We start from the raw sequence: 19,244 nt of genomic DNA on the forward strand, positions 1-19,244 counted from the left end.
TTTTAGTTTTGAAACTGGTATTTAAATTGTAATTATATAGTAATTAATTATTTTTTGTCATTAAAATTGGTCAAATTTTATTAAACACAAATACATTACCTAAGTTCCTAAATTGAAGTACAGTGTGTCATAAGTGTTAAATATAAATGATTATTATCTTCTAACGGATGTTAAAAATATAAAAAGTGTGACTTATTTGTGTTTGTTTAAAACTTGATTGTGTTCATAGTGTCGTATATTTATTGTATTATATTGTTTAAAATATTAGGATTTTATTATCATAGAAATTGATATAAATAATTCGCGACATCCTTGGTTTGATTTAGGATTTAATCACATTCTTCATAACCCCTTTTATCAAAGAATTAAAACCTCAGTTTGGTTTCGCTGCTGAAACTAAAACCCTGCAGTGGTCGTGCTTGTTTCCAGCGATGTGGGCTTGGATGCTTGGTGAAGGGCGTAGGACGGTGTGCGAGGTGGCGTGCACCTACAACAAGGTGGCGCTCCGACACATGGGTGGCGGTCCGAGAACCTTTCCAGGTGGCGTTAACAAGTGGAAGTGGAAGCGCATGCACGAGAAACGCGCAAGAGACAAACAGAAGAGACTCATCGAACAAGAGAAGCAGCTCTACGAGGCTCGCATTCGCTCCCACATCCGTTCCACCCTCTCCCCCGACCACCGCTCCGCCGCCACCGCCACCCATCGCCCTTTATCCCCTAACGACCAAATCAAAGCCCTTGCGGACCGCTTCGTCAAAGAAGGCGCCCAAGATCTCTGGAACACTAACGACGGTCCCCTGACTCCAAACCCGACCCCGACACCGACCCCAAACCTTAATTTTCGCCCCAAACATTCTAGGGCCTACCGTTCGGTTCCTGAGGTTAGGAACAACCGTGTCGGGGCCCACAAGTATAGGTTTTGGCGGAAAGGTAGTGACGATTCTTCTTCCGATGAGAGCGAGAGTGAGAGTGAGAATGAGAATGAATTGAGTTTGAAGACGGGTAGCAGTGCTTCTTTGGGGGAGTATGATGTGAAGAGAGAGAAGAGGGTGGTGCCTAAGCCATCTGAAGAAGTTGAGTTTATTAGGCGTGAACTTATTAAGCGGAAGTTGAGACAGATTGAGGAGCAAGAGAGTGAGAAACAAAACAGCCATGAAAGTATTCTAAGCAACACAAGGTTGTCTACTCAGCTAATTTTTTTTTTTTACGCTGGTAATAGAAAGCCGTTTTTTCTTTGAGTTTTTGTGATTAATTAGAGCATGCACTTATAGGTTGTGGGAGGGATGGTAATGCAAATTGAGCAGGGTATTGATAGATGCATTTAAGTTTTAAAATTTTAATTTAATTGTGATTATTGATTATTGACATTGCTGGAAATTACGGATATAGCTACAATGGTGGTTTTAGACATCCCATAAACCTTGACGTTGGGACAAAAAGCAGGCCATTTTTAAAACCTTGTATCGATATGAAATGGTTGGTTTGTTTTGTCGAACAGCACTACTGCAATGGTGATTTAGATGTTTTGTTTTTTTGTAGATTTGATGAGTCCGGTATATCACCGCAAACTATCAAGGCACTTTCTTCAGCTGGTTATGTTCATATGACACGGGTGCAAGAGGCTAGCCTCTCGATTTGCCTTGAGGGTATGCTGCCCTTTTGTTTCAGATTTGATTTTCGCAGCTGGGTGGTCAATCCATTTTCTATTTTCCATTTATTGTTGTTGTTGTGATTATCTCTTGTTCATCTTACAAAAGTTGTGTATGTTAATGTTCCTGCATTATAGTATTTTTTTTTTCTCTCAACTGCATTTTGTTTGAGTCCAGTTTGAGTCTTTTGCTTGTTATTGTAAGATGACCGTGTTTTATTTGATTTTGATGATGGTTTTAGCTATGTTGCACTGCAGGCCTGGATGCTTTAGTCAAATCTAAAACTGGCACGGGAAAAAGTGTAGCTTTTTTGGTATACCCCACATTTTTTATATTGTTTTATCATACTACGTTTTGTCTTGATTTTTTTTTCTATCAATGATGTTGAGTGCAAACAGCTTCCTGCTATTGAAACAGTTCTGAAAGCTATGACTAGCAATAAATCTCAACGGGTTCCCCCAATATATGTTCTTATTCTCTGCCCTACTAGAGAACTTGCTAGTCAAATTGCCGCTGTAGCGAAAGTTTTGCTGAAATATCAAGATGGCATTGGGGTGCAGACTCTTGTTGGAGGCATACGATTTAAAGTTGACCAAAAACGCCTTGAATCAGAACCATGCCAGGTTTTGTGTTATATATAAAATTATTTATGTTTCCTATTATCTGGGTTCTGGCCTAAAGTAGGTGTTTTCTTGGTGAGCAAGGGGAAAAAACAGAAGAAAAGAGATGTTACTGATTGTGTAATAAAATTGTCACTCCAAGTAAAAAAACAATGCATTTTACTTCCTTGTATCAATTTTTGCAGATACTTGTTGCTACACCTGGTAGGTTACTGGATCATATTGAGAATAAGTCTGGAATATCTCTGCGATTAATGGGCTTGCGGATGCTTGTACTTGACGAAGCTGATCATTTACTCGACCTGGGATTTAGAAAGGATGTAGAAAAAATTGTGGATTGTTTGCCCCGTCAAAGGCAGTCTTTACTGTTTTCTGCAACCATACCAAAGGAGGTTAGGTTAGATTTTTTTTCAATAATTAATCTTTAATCTCAGGTTCTTTACTCTGTCAACAGTGATGCTGATGGTTAAAAATATACAGGTACGTCGTATATCCCAGCTTGTTTTGAAAAGGGAACACAAGTATGTTGATACTGTTGGAATGGGTTGCGTGGAAACTCCTGTTCAGGCAAGTTACAACAACCATTGTCATACTCTAAAAATTGCACAAGTAAAATAGATATTTAAATGACTTCCAGAGGCTCAGGTTATACATTTTTTCTTGTTGGGGAAGAGGGGGTTACCATTATAATTTTGAATTTTTGTAAAACTGTTATTGTTTTAATGATTGTATGGTTGTTCTGATTGGCTATCACAGGTGAAGCAATCTTATCTCGTTGCTCCTCACGAGTCACATTTTCAATTAGTGCATCATATTCTGAAGGAGCATATCTTGCAAACACCTGATTATAAGGTTAGTAATACATATGCTGTTTCAGATTTTGAATTGTTTTGCTATATACCTTATGGTTTTGACTCATAGATTTGCCTACAGGTTATTGTATTTTGTATAACCGGAATGGTGACCTCACTCATGTATAACCTTCTTCGGGAAATGAAAATGAATGTCAGGGAGATGCATTCTCGAAAACCTCAGCTCTATCGTACTCGTATATCAGATGAGTTCAAGGAATCCAAACAATTGATTCTTGTCTCATCTGATGTTTCATCTCGGGGAATGAATTATCCTGATGTCACCTTAGTCATACAGGTATACTTACATATTTTACTGTGTTTCCACTCATGCTTTTCTGTACTTAGGATGTTGCAAAATTTTCTTTCTTTTTTCTCCTTTTGATCTGTGAGGATAAATTAACAACTACAGAAACAATGTTCCTTATGAGACTGTGAATTGTTTCTTGCTGAAAATGTCAAGTAAAAGGTGGATTTCTTTCTAGACAATGATTCCATCAGGAACTACTCATTTCCCTATGTGTGAAATCTAGGTGGATGTAGTGCACACTTCACTTTTTATTAATAGTGTCTAAATGAAATCCAGGTTGGAATTCCTTCTGACCGAGAACAATACATACACCGCCTTGGAAGAACGGGTCGAGAAGACAAAGAAGGGGAAGGCATATTGTTGATTGCTCCATGGGAAAAGTACTTTTTAGAAGAAATTAAGGATCTACCTCTACAGGAATTACCCTTACCTGGCATATATCCACAGGCAAAACTGAAGGTACATTTCTTGCTGTTGTTCTCATGTATACAAAATTTTTATTTTTATGCCATATATGTTTTAATCCAAAAAATTCATACCGTGTCCTGATATAGTTTTGATTACTCCATGTTTATTTTGAGCATGGCTTTTGCACGAGCACTATCTAGAATGTACAGAAGTTAACTGCAATTTTTGTCTATGATCCTTGCAGATTGAGAATTCGATGGCAAAGATTGATAATGACATCAAAGAAGCTGCTTATCATGCTTGGCTTGGTTATTACAACTCTATCAGGGAAATTGGGAGGGAAAAGACCACTGTAGCTGAACTGGCAAACCAATTTTCTGAATCAATTGGTTTACAGAGGCCTCCTGCTCTCTTCCGAAAAACTGCTATAAAAATGGGTTTGAAAGACATTCCTGGCATTAGAATTCGTAAATAGATAAGTTAAAGAGATACTAGCAGCATGGGACAAGGTCCTTGAATTTTGTTTCTTGATTATTCAATTGTTGATGCTGAAATCCTGTATTCAATCGTTGTAAGTGATGTCTGGCACCCAGGATTCATATCAGAATACTAATCCATTGATGATTGACTTAACACTATAGCAATCTTAAAACAGACTAACTGCAATAAAAATGAAAAATAATGGAATGCAAGAGCAGGATACAGTGATTGATTGCAATCTAATCAAAGGAAGTGATGTAGTGTTGTAGTACGATGTACAGACTCTGAGATGTGGAGAGGAGTGTGTATGTGGTTAAAAAGAAAGAGGAAAGATTAGAAAAGGTTGAGGTGATGGGTTTGCACATGTGGTAGAAGGTGTAGTTGGAAGTGCATGGTGTGATGGTTGTATAACAACTAAATAATGTGCCTCACCTGAGATGAACAGAGAAATAATAAAGACGTATATTACAAGGGAATCATTGGATAAGGCACATTCCTATTGAGAATATCTTTATACTCTAGAGATGAGGAATATAAGAAATAACAAGACAAATTTCGGATTTTTTTTAAAGTAAAAGAAAAAAATTGGAGTTGAAAAATTAATTTCAATTGTGCAATTTAGAATGTATTTTTGGATTGTATAATTTAAAAATACATAATATTAAAAAACATTGAAAACATATTGAATTGTGTACTCTAGAATATAATATCTTAATATCTTTAATTTTTCATTATTGAATGTGTAATTTGAAGTCTTTTCAACAAAATTTATAAAATAATATTTGACATTTTTCATATCTATAAAAGTACATGAAAAAAACTATAAGGACAGAAGACAAAGGACCTCGTAAGGTGACTAGTTTGCAAAAGAATGGACTAGAGTTCCGCGCATAAACCTAAAAATGTTGATGAAAAAATAAAAATTTAATAGAAATCATATTTTATTCAGAAATATGATTTCTGAATGATATTTTATAAAAGTAGACGAACTTATAATGATACTTCAAAATTTTCGCTATTAGTGCATGTGATTTATTCTAATAGTATTCCAAGCCTTCGCTCCAGACCAAGACGGTTATAATGTTTTTCATACTTAGAAAAACACGTAATTTTAATAACATTATAAACGACAAGTTTCATCAATTCACAATAATTTGTACATGACAGGCAAATCTTTCAACAGAACATTATTAACATTTCCATTCTTGTTAGTTTACTTTACTATGTAAATTTACAGCTGAATAGAATTAAATCTTTTTATGTCGTGTGCAGTGTTACATTATAAACTTGAATCTAGCAAGATAGCTTTAGGGTTTACTCTTACACTTAAACATGTGTCTTTCTTAATTTGGCATATCTTCAATTTTTTTATTAAACCTTAATTGTTTATTTAATAAACATCTTTTTAATATTTTATTTATATTTAAAATCCCCATTGGATTAATATTTGGTAGTTTAATACATTGCCAGGGTGTGAAGTAGTTTTGTTCAAAATAGAGTCAACATTAACAACAGAAAAAGAATGTTAAATTATCTGTTTTGACGTTTGTCCTGCATCCCCACAAGTACTATTATGGGACCATTATATTGTTCCACACGAAATCACCTTGACCTAAATAACCATGGCCATATTAAACGGATCTTGGGTCCACCTTGTTAATCAGGAGTCAAATTGGTATCCCATTAGGATGCAACAAGAGACATGTAACAGCACAGCATAATCACAATCAAACTCAACCTGCAAGAACAAAAAACCCTGAGATGTGATCATGGTGATTGAGGAAAAGTTAACAGTAATTAAGAAGAATCAAATGGCCTTTTGTAATATCTTGTCCTGTCCAATATATAGCTCAACTCAAGCATTGAAAATACAGTTAAAATAAAAGGAACTCTTAGAACTGGAGTAACAAAGACAGAAGCAGCTAATAATTAACAGTATTTAAATTTTCCTAACAATCTTCAAAACTGAAGTATAAAACGTTCAAATGGAAGAGGGTCCAGCTTATTGAGCACATAGGTCTGGGTTCAGTCCAAAAAGAGTCACTACTAAGATATATCATCATTCATCGTGACCTTTAGATTTGAACATGTTCTAAACATGTGGGTAACGTCTAAGTCCTAACCACTGGCTGGCAAGATTCAACTTCTACCGTCGGTGCATGCTTATACTTGTAAACCCATCAAAGGGACCGATGATTGAGAATGACCTTAGTTTTATTTATTTATTTATTTGTTTAATGCACAATGAAACTGAAGCACCAATAAGTTTAGTCAATTAGAACAGGCGCCAAAGGGCCCTCATTCATGTGGTTTTAGCCAAGACCTTCTGTGGAAAACAGTTGCTACACTCATAAGCATTAACTTATGACACAACCCATTTATCTCTTACACTGACACGAAGGTAGCCAACTTCACAAGTAATGGGGCTCGAAAGCATACCTACTAAATATAACAGATGAGGATAAAAAGATTGAGACAAGGAATTCAACTATCCGTTCTCTTCTGATTTCTTATCAGGGACCCCATTCTTCAACAGTTCGCTCATCATAATTGAGACCACGAAATGACTTGGAAGGGCAAGAGCAACCAGACAGCTGCTTTTGCATCAGTACCATGATTTTGGTATTGACTGAATGAGGTAACTGAGAAAACGAATCGAAGGGTCACGAATTAAAAAATAGATAAATATCGCATCAGATTACCAATAAGACTAGATTAGTGGCCAGGGCAGACGAGGAAAGACAAAATTTAAATCGGAAAATAGGCACCAACACTACTTGTCATTCTGATCCAAGGACAGGGTGTATATGAAAGCATGCACAAGTCTTCTCAATTATTATCACACGATTAAATTATCAAAACTCTAAATGAGAGGCATAATACACCCAATTGATAGAAAAGTCAACGGTCTCATCCTTTTTCTAAGTAGTATTTTTATTTGGCACTCCACCAGAGTAAAAGGACCAAAGAGGACTCCTGCTTTCTTGAACAATAATTTAAAAGCGCAGCTTTTATTCATCATGAGTTCAAGTTTAATGCAGTAGTATCTAATTATATCCTCTCGGCTACTCTCAAAGTTATTTGAATCATCAGAGGGAAATCCCAACAAACAGACCTGAATCAAAATAAGTGAACACCAGCAACTGTGCCTAAACAAGCACAACTACTAAATCCTCATCCAGACAATGGTCGACAGCAAATCCTTTTATGATCAGTGGGCAGTTTGGCCATTTCACTGATATTAATTTAGTTTTGGCTCTATCTTCTCTAATTCTTCCCTGACCTCGTATAAAGGGACAACAAACTGTCCCGCATAAGGGAATAAACTAAATTCAGCCTTTCTCTTTATTACTGTGGTAGTTGGTATTTTTAAGTTTCTCACAACTCACAAGGCTGCAGTGATGGCAGTTCAATATTCAAGGCTCTCACTTCTGATCTTAATGACTATACTGATGCTTAGCCAGCTCTCAAGTTGCTGCAAGGCCGGTAGATGGATGAGTAAGGAAATAAAGCAAAAAGAAAAAAGCACCTCTTCTCAACGGCTCTCAATCTCATGGCTTTTCTATAGAAAGACACAACAGGGACCTAGCACAGAAAAGGTCCACCCAATTTATGGAGTTTCTCTACGAGATGTTCCAGGGGGTCCAAACCCCCTTCATAACTGATCAACTATCTATCAGTCTGCTGCTTGTCAAGTTATACAAGTTTTTGCAGGCTTCTGGTGTAAAATATTTTAGTTTCCCATTAAAGATGTAGGATGAATAGTTCGTCAGGATCATCGTCCATGTCTTCTAAAGACAGAAATTGTACTTTGATTCAATGGAAAAATAATGAAATATGCAGACATTTACCCAATGAACAAAGTTTATTCTTGAAAATTTGCAAACAAAAATTGTTTAAAATCTTTATGACCTGTGTAATTCTCGGGTTGGGTATCTGAATAATTTACACTAGAAGGTATGCTAAAAAGGATCTTCTGACTAAAATGTGAACAATGAAAGAAAGAAAAATAGTAAGGTGACAGTAAAAGGGGTGATGACTAGATCTCATTTTTCTTTCATGCTTGATATTTTATAAAAACTTAGATTTTAGTAATTTCCCTCAATTTCTTTCACTCACATGCTTGTAAATAATATTAAAAGAAGTCTCCGTAATAAGATTGTAGGACTTTGACAATAAAGGTTTAACATACACTGTCCATATGTAACAGAAGACTATTATATTTAATTATTTAGTCAACAGATAAAAGATCGTTGCTGTAAAAGTAATAAAATCCCCCAAACAAGTCAAATTCAAGTATGTCTACACATTACTTACCAAGTAGGCTTAATTATACCATTAGTGACAGGAATAATGGTGTAGAAGTGATCCTTTTATTAAATTTAGGTAAAGTTTGTTTGTGGTTTTAAACAGCTACAAGATAGAAGATACTCTGATGTGGGAAATGTGATAAATGCATGTTATACCTACATATTATAGAATTTATCTTAAATTTTGTTTTAATAAAATATTAAGGTAATCTAAATATTAATTAGCCGTAGATGTTTTAACTTCTTAAGCATATTTCTAAATATTGATGTTCTTTTTGTAGAAAAAAAGGAAGAATTCAAAAAAAATTACAAGTAAAGCTTCTCAAAGATAAAGTCAAACTCACAGAGGAAACAAATTAAGTTTTCAAAGTCATCCTTAAGAGTTAGTTGCAAAGCTCAATCTGGACAACTCTGGCGCTGAGAGCAAGCGAGCCTGAGCTTGAGATTTCCTGAGGTTGAGTGTAGAAGTCCAGATTACAACCCAAATTCTCATTCCTTTTAAGCTCAACATGGAGAAATGCAAGAGTACGGTGTTCAGAGAAATCCAACCCAACATTTCCATATTTTTTGCAGGAGCCTCGCTAATACTTGTCTTTATTAATTTTAGCTTAGTGACTCATGAAAAGCCATTAATCTCTTTTATAACAATCTTTCATAAATGAACTAGTCTAGGTAGTAAGAAATTGTAAATTTTGCTAATTATTGTGTAAGTCTCCTAACAAAAGGATACTACAACTTTTCATTTTAGTGCGTATTAGATTCGATGTGATTGCCAAGGATGTAAAAAAATGATAAGTGCTAGTAGCGAAGGTAACAGTATGTAGACATACATGAATACTGGCTCAATCTTTGTCAACAACTAATCTCGCTAGATGAAATTGACTACACGGATTACACAATATAACAGCTCGGTTGAAAACCAAACTTTGTCAACAACAACGAAAAAAATTGAAATCGAGAAGTTAATGCCATATTGTTATAAATTGGTAAAAAGGAAATCTTTTAGTGCGGTTGCAGGGGAAAAATAAAGCATCTCCTGAATAGACTCTTATCTCAAGATCACCCATCCAAGTCCTCCCCTCACAGGAAGGTTCATTACTATTGTCGTTGACCGTAGTGGTTGAACTGATAGATAGCTATTAGTTTAGCATATGTCCATAAATCAGTATTGAAAAATTATGCAACATTTTTTACCGGAGAAAAAAAAAAGTACTATGTAGGAAAAATGTACAATATAAAGATGGAAGGTCCAGGAAAAATGTACAATTTTACATGCAAATGAATAAATAAACAAAAAACTTAGGCAATTATGTTTCAGAATGTCACAACTCACAAAAACAAGTGGACACTTATACTATTGTACTCAATTCATGGCAAAAAAAAAAACAAAGGGAAAATAAAAAGCAGGAAATAACCTTCTTCCTTGTTTCTAAAAAGAGGAAACCAAGCCGCATCTCTTGTTGACAACCTGCAAACATTTGGCATAAAATATGTGAAATGTGTATCTCCCTTCCACATAAGCTAAGTGAGTGAATTGTAAGAACTTACCATAAAAATCCTCACTACATAATTTCTGTTCCCACAGGATCAACAGAAAAATGAAGAGACAAAGATTTGTAAGCAATAGGCTGGAACTTAGAATGCCATACCTGTTTTGCAATTCAAAGATAACTTAGAACCTTGCTATGCATGTTCCGAAGATATGGTTACAGTGGTAATAGTTTAGTTTTGTAAAGATACTTATATCATGAAGTTATATTAAAATTTTCTCACTAGAAGTTCATCTTAATAAGTGGATATGATAAAAATGGAAAAACTCAGGGCATATTTAGCATGGGGTTTTGGAAGAATAAGGAGGAGCAGGAAATTTTTCATTTTTAAATTAAGAGAAATACATAATGTCTACTAAAATAAGCGAAGGATAAAAGAAAAATTATAGTAATCTATCATATTATGTCTTTTACCTTAAAAAGAGTATTAAATTAGAAATGAAAAATTTAACCTCTTCCTTTTCCCCCAAAAAACCCATGCTAAGAAACCTAAAAATGACCGCCACCCAACAAATTAGAATTATCATTTACCCAGAGAAAACGACAACACAAACCCAAACAAAATTTAGAATTATATTGTTTACAGAAAAAGGACACATTCAGAAACGTTTTCCATTAAAAATGTGGCAAATTATAATCGTCAATAAAATACAATACACACTACTTTAGACCAAAATCTGTAAGAAAAATAATAGCCAAAATTCAATTCTGCAAGAAACAATAAAATGTTCCTTACATTTTTGTACTCTTTGCTGTTCATAAATATCTCAAATGCCTCAACTGCAGAAGAAATACCATCATCAACCAGTACCAGCGCTACAGTGAAAGGAAATCAGATGCTAAAGATAACGAGACTTAGATTACCTGATCGAAATCGTATCACAATTCCATGAGTATACTCCTTAGAGCTTGGACTGAAATTCAAACCTGGCAATATAGTAATAACCCAGTTAGGCAGTTACAAAATAAAAATTCAATGAAAAGGATATTCTTCATACTATTTTACGAAGTGCAACCTACTGCACTCCCACCAAGTGAGGTCAAGCATACAGGTTGTTTTCAATATTTGAACCCGTGATCTCCTAGTTACTAGGCAGCAACCTTTCCATTGTGCCAAAGCTCACCCTAACTTTCATACAATGATGGTGGAACTGGAAGCATACCATGAGTAAATTGGACTATCAAGGAAGGAGATTCCGACATAATCGATGCCAGAGAGGCCAATGCATCCTCTGCCTGGTTACTCACTGCAGTCTCATTAAATGATATCAGAAGCAGAAACTCCACTCCATGGTTGAACTCCTATTATATACATTGCAATAATCAGAAACGGGGCGTGACATACGTAATGAGATATGAAGAAAAAAGTGAGATCTAAATCTAAAATGTACAAGAACAAATATTCAGAACATTGATGCATTTATGCCCGTTTTCTTTCAATGTTTCTAATGTGAATAGAATTGTGGCCCTGGATTATGGTCAAATGAACATTTAATGAGCAAGCCTTCAATGTATAGTCCAACCTCTCCTTTGCGAAATATAGAAAGCATCTCATCATCCACTTCCGATTCAAAATCCACATTGACTAATCCCTGAAACACAAATCAAACGAAGACCAAGTTAAACTGCTCACACGCAGAGGTTCACGCAGCAACAGCCGAAGAATAAAGAAACAGAGAATCGGTGTTTACATGTTGGTGCATACATGGCAGTAAGTCAGTACATGATCCTTGAGAACCTTCAAGTAAAAGGGATTCTCATAAAACTTTTCAAGATCTTGCTTCTTCTGAAAGCGCATAAACAGCGCATGCGTGTAACGCTCTGGATTTGGAGCAGAAACGCGCCCTAAAGAATCAACAAGGTCAATGGAAACAAAAGGAAATAACACTAAATTACATGTAGGGGAAAAAATCTAAAGCAACGGTAGATAAAGGTACGTAATTAGGGAATGCATATGATGTACGCCGCTCCACCTAATGAAATTGCAACAACACCACCCATTTGGTACTGCGTAGTGTACAAGTAATCCAGCATGTCGTTCTCTTCCTCTTCTGATAATTCCTGCTTTGCTTTGAGCAGACAAACATGTTCCACGATTTTTCTACAAGAAATTGAAACAGTTATATTCATATTAAGAGGAGAAACCCCGGGAGATGAAAATTGGAAGTGCAACAATGAATAAAACAGAGACCTTTTCCTCTCAGAACCTAGGTTGGAGCTTCGCTGGTCCGACCCACAAAGAACCGTTATCCTCTGATTCTTTCGCGCAGTCTGGAATTGGTTCCAGTGGTAAGCTGGAAAGGAAATTCGAATTCATGAGATAATTAAAAAAAAATGTAGATGAATGAATTTGGATAAGGAGTTGAGAGTTGAAGGAGCAAACTCACAGACCGTGAAAAGATAGAGGGGTTTGTGGAAACCGATGAGGGACAGAAATAGAAATACAAGAGCCATAGCTTGAGCATTGCATCGCGAAACCCATCTTCTGCAACTTTGCGCTTCTCTTCTCCGATGAAAGCGAGAGTGGGTTTTATTTTATCACAAAAAAAGCAACAAATTGGGTGGAAAAGGAAAATGGGTGGACTGGGAAAAACCAACGCCTTTCATTTAAATACCACGCAAAATTGGCGCCTTACATTTTAAGTGAACTACACTTACAGTTGTTCACTCCACGCCTTCTTTACCTCTCACTTTTATTCATTTACAACCTCTGAAGAATTATTATTCATTACTACATATTTAAGATATTTTAAAATTACTTTTGATCCAAAATTTTAAAAATTGGTTTACGAATTTCTTTAAATATTTTTTTATCTCACTTGACTTTATTCAAAGTAAGATTCTTGACTAGACTCTATTCAAATATTTCGCAAACACAAGCCTTCTACATATATATAACACACTTTACAGACATCATCATTGTACATAAAACCTTTCAAGATCAATAAAAACATTTTCTTTTAATTTCATTCTTGTATTTTCTTGCATTTTTTTTTTTAATTTTATCGTTATACTTTCTTGCATTGTTATTGTTCATAATCACACAATTACAACTCACTTCTTCTTTCAATTACGTTGAGATCGGGGTGTTTTAATAAAAAAGAAAAGTAACACTTTTGAAACATTGGCTAGGTTACTGTGTCAAGTTGATCAAAGAGATGCTTTATTTCACTTGTTGAGTTGAATAAAGGAATTGAACTTTAGATCTACTAATTAATGTATAGAGTTACAAGACTAGGTAAATAAATACAACACAGTTTTAATATACAAAGATTCACAAATTATTACAAGTTGATACACAACAGTCCATTAGCTGCAGCCTTGATGTATAAAATAAAAAATAAAAATTGTAAACAAATAAGAGTAGGACGGAGCAGCAAGAACCTCCTGACTATTTCAGTCTGCTAATCTAGTTTAGTCTGTCTGATACATTATCTATTTTTGAACTAATCCAACACTAGTCGAGAGCTAATCAGGAATTGTTCAAGTTTTGAAAAAGCTCTGGAAGATGAGCATTGGTCAGCTTCGTTCTTTTGTTGATTTCACTCTTCTTCTTCTTTGGCTTGGGCTTGGAAGAAATGCCTTGAATTTGTGCTGCACTCCTCCTTTTTGCAGTGTTGGTGGCGGGCTTCATTCCATTCTTCTGAAGATCCTTCTCTATATCAATCATATCACGAGGCAATTCAATACTCCGGAAAAGCTGTTTTAGATCATCATCCACCTTAATGTGCAATTTGGGGTCGTTAGGGTAGGCAATGTCTTCCTGTGAATCAAAGTTGGACAGCAGCCAAATCTGCCCCGCACCTTTCAAAGCCTAGAAACCAAAAATTTTGTAAGGTCCTATCCTATTCCATGAGAAAAACATTTATTTGCAATATTTTGACTCTGCAATTTGTGCAAAAACATTAACTAGCACTACAACTTATCTAACCGAAGTCATTTCAATTCAACTTCATCAAATGGGTGTATTCTTGTTTACATATTTCAGCATCATTTAAACCTCAATAAGAATATAAGCAAGGTGGGTCTTGAAAGGAGGAAAGACCAAACAGATGCAGTTAAGTGAAAGGAGGAAACTTTCAATGGACTTTCTGCTACTACTAGGCAGGATGCCCTTCAAATTGAACTCATGCAGTAAGAAAACTTGAAATTCTGCCCGTTAATACAGCTCCATAATCCAACTCCAGTATGTGTATCAGGAAAGGCTGAACTCACTCAAGCTAGAAGCACCTTAACAGCAAGATTTTCTAATGACTGATTAATAAAGTGTTTTGATTTCTTCTGCACTAACCTAAATGCTATAGTGTAAATGTTAGGAGAAAGTGGCAAAAAATATTTTCAAAACAGACCAATGTGCATGTTTCTCCAAAAAAACATTATGTAGACATGATGAGTACAATGTAGAAGAGATTATTACATATATCTAATCTAGGAACAAAACAACCAATGTCCCGGAAAATCAATGCCAAGAAATGCTCAATGTTGGGGGGGCCTAATAAAAGTAACCTTACCTGCAAGTCTTCCATCACAGTGGGGTAAGCATCCTTTAAGTCAATAACAGCAAGGCCCTCGGGATACTTACGTATCAGTTGAAGAAGTTCTGTTTTGTCCTTAAGACCGTACTTTGACTATAGACCAAAAGCAAACAAAAAAAGTAGAACGCGTTATTTTCTAAAGGACCATCCGCATAAATGAATGTTACAGATATATCATGTCGGTATGAATAAGAGTAACCTTGTAAGAGAATCGTTGGCCATCATAATTTACTTTCGGGTTTTTCCTAAGATTCTCAAAGACATCTTTGTTAGCCTTTATGTCAACGTAGCATGCCTGGTTGATCTGCTCCGGTGTTAAAGCTTGTCTTGTCTGTCGGCAAACACATGAAGATAAGAGTATGATAAAACAAATCGATCAACCTTACACTGTACCAATCACCATTTCAGATTCATTAGCCACAAATTAACTTCAAGAAGGCTGAAACAAAAGCATGGTTATACATGTCACGTGGATGTTAAGTTATATTGTACACATCCCGTATACTATTACGGTAAAAAAAAAAAATTATATCTCCCTCCCCTCGGTGATTTAGTAACACAGTTTTGATATTTAGAACTGAAACTTTATTTGGATAAATTTCTTAATGAACACTAGTAGAAAATTATAAGAAAAAGATAAAAATGACCAATAAGTTAAAATCAACTCGTAGGTTTCAACTTTTATAGAAATTCTCTCATTTAACTTCTCCAAAAGTTTATTTTACCTTTATGCATAAGATAATTTTTACTTAATGACTAGTTAATTTTAAATTTATCCAAGCAAGACCTAAGTGTTAGTGTTTCTTGAGAAGCTTAATTGAACATGCCCTGGTGTTTTTTTGAGAGGTTTTATCCCAACAATGCCAAGTGTCGTTGAAATGTTTATCCAAACAGGACTTAAGATGCTGACAATCCAAAGCATGCAAGTGCCAAGCAAAACTCCATTTTTAATTCTTCTACCATGCGGGCGACTATCTATCACTAGTACCATAAAAAAATGATAATAAAATTCAAACCCGATGAAACAAAGACCCAATATAGTTGGAGGCAAGTTGGATAGGTACCTCTAGAAGGAGATCAATAACACGTTTCATCTGAGCACCCACCGGGGCTTTACGTATGCTGTTAATATGCTGAAGCCTCTCGGTGTCGTTCGAAAACTTAACTGGATGGGGCGCGTTTTTTCCATTGGCCGAGCCATGTGAGGCAGATTTTTGGCTTGCTGCGGCCTTGCTTGCTGCAATGCTTGACAGTGTCGTCTGGCACTTCTCTTGCTGCTTCTTGAACTTGTCTAACTTCTCCTGCAACGCCATCTGAAAAGCGAACACACGAACAATGATTAAGTTACTCCCTTTGAAAATTGCAGTACTGAGAGTGTAAAACTCTGAGTTGAGTGTGCAAATTGAGGACAGAGAGGGGGAAATTTGGGATTTCCGAAGAAAAAACAAACCCTAATAACGAGAAAGTAATAGCTTCCACTGAGGAAAGTGGGAAAGAACCCAGAGATTTTGGAGGATTAGTGAGTATTGAGTTTTGAATGCCCTAATCTTGCAGGGAAAGTAGAGAATTGAGAGAGAGAGGGAGAGAGAAGATAACCGTGAATGGAAGCAAAGACTTTTGTTGCCGTTATTGACTGAACTTCTTTGGTTGGATTGGATTAGAGTCTGCAGTGTCTAGAACTACAACATATACATGTCGTGAATATGTTAAGAATAGCAATTTTTAAAAAATTTCGGAAGATAATTTAGTTTTTTTTTTTTGTTGTATAAAAACTAATGGGAAGCACGTGCAGTTATGTGTCCGAATTACTTAAGTATTGTTTCTATGTTAGGTTAAATTATGTTTTGCTCTTATCTCTCTTTTATTTGTTTTAATTCAATTTTTATTTTGAGAATTTGTCTTAATTTTTCTTTTTTTAAATCCGATGTCATCAAATCATTTATATTAGTAATATTACGTGTCTTAATATTACGTGTCGGTTTGTATTTTTTCTTTTTTAAATTTAGAAAGTTAAAAATTCCATTATTCTACAAGTGTGACATAGTATTATACAGGTGTTAGTGTCTCAATCTCAATTATTTTGATTTTTTTTGGAATTGTAGATTTATACGAATTTATCTATCTTAATAAAAAAACATTTATTGAATGATCATGTATTAAAAAATAAATTGGTTAATGAATAATGGATCATAAGTATAATGGATAACCTGCATGATTCAGAAGTGTTTTATAAGTTTTTCTAGTAATAATTTTAAGTATTATTGGCCGTAATGTAGGTTTAGTGATAATAAAATCATTCATGATTAAAAACTCAAGGATCCTTTTGCAATTCTTTTGAAAAAAGTAATATTTGAATGGTATTTTTTTCCTATTTCAAATACTTCATCCGGTGTCCAATAAATTATTGTGTGTTTTTTCAATTGTCTCTTTATTTTTATTTTGTTTCCCTTTAGTTTTAATTCTTTTTAAAAATTAAACAACTTCGTTCATCATCTTCAAATTAAAATCAAAATTTATTTTTTATATAAGTAGTATACAAAATATTTATATTAAAATTGATATTTTTATAAAATACTTTTAACAAAATTTATTTTATTAAAATTTATATTTTATAATAAACTTTATTTAACATAATGTTAAAGTTGGAAATATAATGTAATGTTAATAGAAAAAAATTCAAAATTAATTCAACAAACAAATAGGTTAAAGTTATTAATCAATTGTATTTCATAATATAAAATAAATTTATCAAATTTTGTAACTCTTTTAAAATTTATATTTTACATCGAACTATATTTGTATTAATATTTTGTTATAACATACTTTAATATTGTTTTTAAATTTGAATTTGTATTTTAAATAATTGTATTTTTAAAAATGTATAAAATTCAATAATTTGTATACAAGTGGTTGATTTGGTTTAAAAATAAAAATTATATAAAATCAAATGTAAAATTTTAAAATAATTTTAAACATTTTTATAACAAATTAATATAAAATTTTAAAATACATTTATATAAAGTTGAATGTGAAATATAAATCTAAACAAACTTAATTTTGTTCAAAATATAATATAATTATCAAATTTAATACAAAAATTGTATAACATATATATAAAAATTAAATTTTATTTTATGTTGGATAGGAATAAAAATGTTCAATATAAAAAAATAGAACTAAATTAAGACAAATTCAAAATATAGGACCAAAATGAGACAAAAACAATAACACATAACGTTACAGTGACATGTGACAATGTTACTGACATAACATCAGTTTGATATGTAATAAATTTTTTATTTTATAAAAAAATTCATAAACTAACATGTGATATCAATTTAAACTTGTTAGTAATATCTAAAATATTTTAATTATATTGAATTTCTTAAAATAGAAACAAAGTTGATACAAATAAAAAACAAATTATTATTTTTCAACAAAAACAGAAAACAAACACATAATTTAACCTACATATCAATGAGTGAAGATTTAAATTCCATACACTATCTATATTATCTATATTAATAGTATACTTAGTATAATAACTATTTATATTAATATTAATAGTATCAATAGTATAATACTATTTATACTTCTGTATTATTATATAAATTTATATAAAAAAAATATTTTGGTATACACATTATATTTTCAATTTTGTCCTTAAATATTCATACTAAGTCATTTTTTAAATTATTTAACATTTTTTTATTTAACTAATTTAACGAGATTAGGTGTTCAGTGATTTCTAATTTAATATTTTTCTAAAAATTATACTTTATATAATAATTTATAATTAGACGTATTTTTATACTTTATATACTATGTTTAAATTAATTAATTTTAAAAATATATCAGATATGGAGTCTGTCACCACCGTACAGTAATTCGGCTAAACCCTGATTAAAAAAAATTTTCAAAAAGAATTCATCAATAACTACTTTATCCAATCGGAACATGTATGAATATGAAAAATAATAAGACAAATTCATTTTATGACGTAGTTATTGAATGGAATATGTTTTGTATTCAGTTATGAATATTTTGCCGTGTATGCATGCAGCATACACTGTATTTTTTTAATAATCTTGTATTGAGATGATATTTACATTATTTTCTTTATACGGACTTACTTAGTACTATATAATTTAATCCAAAGTTTTGAAATAAGTACTATTATTGATATCCGATCAGATAAAAACTTCACGCTATTTTGTGTGAAAATTCATAATATAAAATCAATATACTATTTCAAAAATATTTAACGACAAAAATATTAATTGGACTCCATAAGGTTAAGTTTTTATCTAAGAATAAAAGACAAAGGATACAAACACATTCAGTTTAGATTTCCATACTCTTTAATTAAATAATGATAATTTTAATCTTCTATAGTTTCATAAATCTTTTTATCAGATAAATATTTTTTTTTCTCTTTCGCTTAATTTATCAAGTACTAGTATTATTTTACTACAAAGATTAACAAAATACTAGCTTTGTCGTTGTTTGTATGAAAAAAACACAAATTTTA

At 33.2% G+C, this 19,244-nt stretch overlaps 3 protein-coding genes across 9 annotated transcripts; 1 reads left to right on the forward strand and 2 right to left on the reverse strand.

The window, feature by feature from the left end:
• Positions 1-338: 338 nt before the first annotated feature.
• LOC114177584 (DEA(D/H)-box RNA helicase family protein) lies at positions 339-4,471 on the forward strand. The gene is made up of 10 exons (XM_028062989.2): positions 339-1,177; positions 1,540-1,646; positions 1,907-1,962; positions 2,048-2,272; positions 2,455-2,661; positions 2,750-2,836; positions 3,026-3,121; positions 3,203-3,418; positions 3,707-3,889; positions 4,083-4,471. Exons 1-10 carry the CDS (start codon positions 432-434, stop codon positions 4,311-4,313), a joined length of 2,154 nt encoding a protein of 717 aa, XP_027918790.1. The 5' UTR covers positions 339-431; the 3' UTR covers positions 4,314-4,471.
• Positions 4,472-5,823: 1,352 nt separating this feature from the next.
• LOC114177585 (Stress responsive alpha-beta barrel domain protein) lies at positions 5,824-12,767 on the reverse strand. Of its 6 annotated transcripts, XR_014994015.1 has the most exons (13): positions 12,570-12,767; positions 12,370-12,472; positions 12,152-12,279; positions 11,884-12,023; positions 11,702-11,770; positions 11,342-11,480; positions 11,043-11,105; positions 10,915-10,958; positions 10,177-10,277; positions 10,044-10,096; positions 8,973-9,077; positions 6,758-6,960; positions 5,824-6,056 (listed from the first exon to the last, which is right to left on the reverse strand). XR_014994015.1 is itself a non-coding variant. In XM_028062990.2 (10 exons), exons 1-9 carry the CDS (start codon positions 12,658-12,660, stop codon positions 10,191-10,193), a joined length of 864 nt encoding a protein of 287 aa, XP_027918791.1. In that variant the 5' UTR covers positions 12,661-12,767; the 3' UTR covers positions 9,839-10,096; positions 10,177-10,190. The 6 variants fall into 6 exon arrangements, 1 of the variants encoding a protein (XP_027918791.1); XR_003603150.2 differs by lacking the exon at positions 8,973-9,077; XR_003603149.2 differs by lacking the exon at positions 6,758-6,960.
• A 650-nt stretch (positions 12,768-13,417) lies between these two features.
• Positions 13,418-16,442, reverse strand: LOC114175355 (Transcription initiation factor TFIIE, beta subunit). Of its 2 annotated transcripts, none has more exons than XM_028060131.2 (5): positions 16,310-16,442; positions 15,778-16,026; positions 14,913-15,044; positions 14,690-14,806; positions 13,418-13,992 (listed from the first exon to the last, which is right to left on the reverse strand). In XM_028060131.2, exons 2-5 carry the CDS (start codon positions 16,024-16,026, stop codon positions 13,651-13,653), a joined length of 840 nt encoding a protein of 279 aa, XP_027915932.1. In that variant the 5' UTR covers positions 16,310-16,442; the 3' UTR covers positions 13,418-13,650. The 2 variants fall into 2 exon arrangements, with proteins under 2 accessions (XP_027915932.1, XP_027915933.1); XM_028060132.2 differs by having other exon boundaries at positions 16,164-16,374.
• Between the last annotated feature and the right edge of the window lie 2,802 nt (positions 16,443-19,244).

Source organism: Vigna unguiculata, chromosome 3 (genome assembly GCF_037176805.1).
Source record: "Vigna unguiculata cultivar grain cowpea cultivar isolate G323 ecotype 2 chromosome 3, ASM3717680v1, whole genome shotgun sequence".
Lineage (NCBI taxonomy): Eukaryota > Viridiplantae > Streptophyta > Magnoliopsida > Fabales > Fabaceae > Vigna > Vigna unguiculata.

Excerpts from the sequence above, each read along its gene's own strand:
- LOC114175355 (XM_028060131.2), bottom strand. The coding sequence starts at position 16,026 with ATGGCGTTGCAGGAGAAGTTAGACAAGTTCAAGAAGCAGCAAGAGAAG. Across the intron at positions 14,807-14,912 it reads GCCAACGATTCTCTTACAAG|TCAAAGTACGGTCTTAAGGA; the intron begins GTTACTCTTATT and ends TTTGGTCTATAG. Across the intron at positions 13,993-14,689 it reads CTGTGATGGAAGACTTGCAG|GCTTTGAAAGGTGCGGGGCA; the intron begins GTAAGGTTACTT and ends TTTGGTTTCTAG.
- LOC114177584 (XM_028062989.2), top strand. The coding sequence starts at position 432 with ATGTGGGCTTGGATGCTTGGTGAAGGGCGTAGGACGGTGTGCGAGGTG. Across the intron at positions 2,273-2,454 it reads TTGAATCAGAACCATGCCAG|ATACTTGTTGCTACACCTGG; the intron begins GTTTTGTGTTAT and ends CAATTTTTGCAG. Across the intron at positions 3,419-3,706 it reads ATGTCACCTTAGTCATACAG|GTTGGAATTCCTTCTGACCG; the intron begins GTATACTTACAT and ends AATGAAATCCAG.
- LOC114177585 (XM_028062990.2), bottom strand. The coding sequence starts at position 12,660 with ATGGGTTTCGCGATGCAATGCTCAAGCTATGGCTCTTGTATTTCTATT. Across the intron at positions 12,280-12,369 it reads CTAGGTTCTGAGAGGAAAAG|AAAAATCGTGGAACATGTTT; the intron begins GTCTCTGTTTTA and ends AATTTCTTGTAG. Across the intron at positions 10,278-10,914 it reads ACAGCAAAGAGTACAAAAAT|GTATGGCATTCTAAGTTCCA; the intron begins GTAAGGAACATT and ends ATTGCAAAACAG.